Source organism: Hipposideros armiger, unplaced genomic scaffold, assembly GCF_001890085.2.
Source record: "Hipposideros armiger isolate ML-2016 unplaced genomic scaffold, ASM189008v1 scaffold_173, whole genome shotgun sequence".
In the NCBI taxonomy this organism is placed as follows: domain Eukaryota; kingdom Metazoa; phylum Chordata; class Mammalia; order Chiroptera; family Hipposideridae; genus Hipposideros; species Hipposideros armiger.
In genome coordinates, this window is record NW_017731523.1 from 2,700,302 (window position 1) to 2,703,783 (window position 3,482).

At 41.7% G+C, this 3,482-nt stretch overlaps 1 protein-coding gene across 1 annotated transcript in view; it reads left to right on the top strand.

Annotated features, from left to right (window-relative positions):
- Nucleotides 1–3,482, top strand: part of MAPRE2 (microtubule associated protein RP/EB family member 2) — a 102,512-nt gene that overhangs the window by 59,868 nt on the left and 39,162 nt on the right. The window contains exons 3-4 of the mRNA XM_019652067.1: nt 106–113; nt 1,629–1,858. Coding sequence (XP_019507612.1) covers nt 106–113; nt 1,629–1,858 — 238 coding nt within the window. The remainder of the gene's footprint in view (nt 1–105; nt 114–1,628; nt 1,859–3,482) is intronic.

Consider the following 3,482-nt stretch of genomic DNA (forward strand, 5'->3'; position numbering starts at 1 on the left):
GGAACTTTCATTTTGATAGGGAATGCAAAATTAAGTCAACAGAAATAAGTGCCTATTTTGAACAGCTATCATCTAAAAGTGTTTATAAATTTTCATGTTTGGCAGGAAGCAAAGTAAGTAGCCTGTTCATTAAAGGGCATTATGCTCTAAGAAGGCACTTTCTTAAACAATCAATATCAGCATAAGCAAAACCTATAAATCAGAAGACATGAAAATATTGACCTAATAAAATGAAAAGTCAATTCAGTGCACATGTGGAAGGAATTCTTTCTATTGGGCAGTCTTCCCTGAAGTTCAGGACAAGTGAGAGGAGAAAAGATTTCAGCGCCCAGGTCTCTCCTGGAAGAGTCTTCATGAAAAATGTGGTCCTCCAAGAGTTTGCTTCTCTTTATTCTGTTGTGTACTTGACTTAGTTTCAATTTTAGCTTCATAAACAAACGTTTTTGAAAAATGTATTGCTAATGTTGCCGTTTAATGGATGACCTAAAATGCTTCGGTTGGTTTTTTTTTTTTCAAGTGGTCAAGGATATTTGAGGTCTTTCTACTTTTTTAAAGTGGTTCTGATGACCCTTTTTAGGATGTCAATGGTGTATAGCTCCTGAGGTGGCAAAGCCTTGATGAAAGTTTCATTGATAGTTTCCATTCATATCATTCCACAATGAAGCTGCGTTCTTGGAGCCCTGGGTTTCTTGTCTGAATCTCATGTTTACACACACTCGCTTACACATGATCTGACTCCCTCCCTTCCTTTGTAACTCTCGTGGCTCACAGTCAAGTAGAATTCCAACCCAAAGATGAGGAAGTAAGAATCTGGTAATGGTGCAGTTCGGATAGCTAGGCACCTTTCCTTCAAATATAGCTGCCCACTAAATTAAAGTGAAGCGATCACACCACGCATTTTTCTGTCATAATTCTGAAGGTTCCTGGAAGACCTCTAAAGAGAATACTGATTGGCTGTTTACGTTGCCAATAGGAAAGGAAAAGCTGAGATTCATCTCAGAAGTTGAGGTGAATGCTGTGCTCCTCTTCCAGGGTGCATTCCAGGAATCCCCTAATCAGTCTCCATTTCTTTTCCTCAGCACTCCCATGTGCTGCTGTGTAGCCCGTGAATTACTGGGCCCTGTATTGTGGTTGGTTGTTTTGGTGCTTCTCTCTCTACATTGTAAATAAGCTCCATGAAAGCTCATTTTGTTTCCTAAGAACCTTTGGATTGGTGTATGTTTGCATTACTTTGAATCTTATTCATTCTCGCTTTCTAGTAGCAAGGGTTACAAAGACATAAGGTAAACCCATCAATCTTGAAACAGCACAGCATCTCTCAGGCCCATGTTTTGGGGGGAGACACTTTGGCAATAAACATACTATAAAGAGGATCAGCCCCCATTGACAGCTAAGGGTATTCCTTGTTCTGTATGGTTTGTTCAAAAGTGTTAAACATTCCAAGAGAACCAGTTACATTTTAATCTTTCTTTACTATGATGAAAAAATATATGAATGCCAGAGTACAGCTGGCTAAGAAGCTGGGGGAGAGACCAGTCGTGATGAATTGCAGACATGTAGGAAATAGTTATATTTAGGGAACATTTCAGTTGTGTTAAATGCAGACCTGAGATTTGTGACTCACACAGTGATTTTATATTGCAGGTAATTCCAGTGGAGAAGCTAGTGAAAGGGCGTTTCCAGGACAACCTGGATTTTATTCAGTGGTTTAAGAAGTTCTATGATGCGAACTACGATGGGAAGGAGTACGATCCGGTAGAAGCACGACAAGGGCAAGATGCAATTCCTCCCCCGGACCCTGGAGAACAGATCTTCAACCTGCCAAAAAAGTCTCACCACGCAAACTCCCCCACAGCAGGTATTGTAACAGTGAAATCAGAGTTGCTTTCATTTTAGAAAATGGCTCAGGCCCTCCTGTGGCTTGCTGTGTTTAATTGATTCTTCCCACAGTCAGTATCTTAATGCCTCTGGGTGATTTTTATTGTTTGTTAGACCACATTTATCTTCCAAGCAGTGACCTACCTGTAGTAAGTCTAGCAATCGTGACTTAATTGTGAATAAGACAGAGCTATTCTCTAAAGTCACTGAAGCCATATGTTAAAATGATACTTCAGGGGTATGTTTTGTTTTCCTTGTACTTTTTCTGAGAAATTTCTGTTTAGATTTGGACTGAAATATTTTTACTGTGTAATTGCTGGCAGTACAGGCCAGAATATGAACCAATGTATACTTTAAGTATAGATCATCTATAATCCTTCAAAGGAAATTCATGAAATCTACATCCTATCTCCTGTAAGGGGCAGTGCCAGTTTTTATGTGATGATGTTCAGCAAGACTTCATTTATCCAGCTTTATCCAAAAGAGAAGTCATTGAGGATAAATACCTAGAACTTTTAATGTTTTTAAAACTTTTGTGGATAAAAATCTTTCTGAAATATATTATAAACATCTTTGCCATAAAAAAAAAACCAGACTTTACCAAATAGAGTGTGTTCTTGTAAAATTATAATCATTATTATAAACACCTGTTGTGGTACTGGACAGTTAAAAAATGAACTCCTCTGGCTGGCCAAGTGGCGCGTTGGTTAGTAGCTGGCTTGGGACGCCAGAGGGCCCCAGTTCAGATCCCACGTGGGGACCAGTGACACTGCCCTCTGCAGGTGGGATGGTGGGCAGCGGCTCAACCTGGAGCTGGGTTGCCGTGAGTCACCAGCGACGGTGTAGGCTGCAGCCCCTGTGGCAGTGGGCTGCCGTGGGCTACCGTGTGTGGCCAGCAGCCAGCATGAGTGGCCAGCAGCCGGTGTGAGCTGCCAAGAGCCACTGTGAGCGGCTATCCAGAGACCGGTGACCGATCTGCCTCACCCGGGAGGAGCGCAGTGATGGTACCAACATGGGCCGGTGGGGCAACGTCCTCCACAACTAGACTGAGGAACCAGGGAACAGCAGCTTGTCTGCTCCCTTTCCCAGCACTGCTCCCTTCTCCCAAATCCCCAATAAAATCTTTTAAAAAAAAAACAAAATGAAATCCTCAGAAACCATTGGACACTTGTTAAATCAGTAACCTTAATTTTGTAAATAATACGAATTTTTTATTTATGTCCACCCTACAATCAGAATGGATAACACGTGGTTATGACAATACTAATATTAAACAATGCATGAACAAGTATGGAACTCAAAAAAGTGTAAGATAGAGGTAAGCATTTGTGGGTCTTCCATATGTGCACGTCACTAAAGCTGGAAGTGAGTACTGAGTGGGACGGGGAGAGTGCCTCAAGGAACCCTTAACAGTGTTTGGGTAGAAAAGGAAGGGCTTGCATTTCCTTTTCAGCAGCAGGGAAGATGCCAGAAAGATTGAAGGAGATGAGGGAATGACATGTCAGGAAAGCAGAAGAAAGGGAGCAGAATCGTCAGCAGCATCGAAATCTGCCAAGGAGTCAAGTACAATGAGGACTGGGAGCGTCCACTGGATTTTTTTTTTT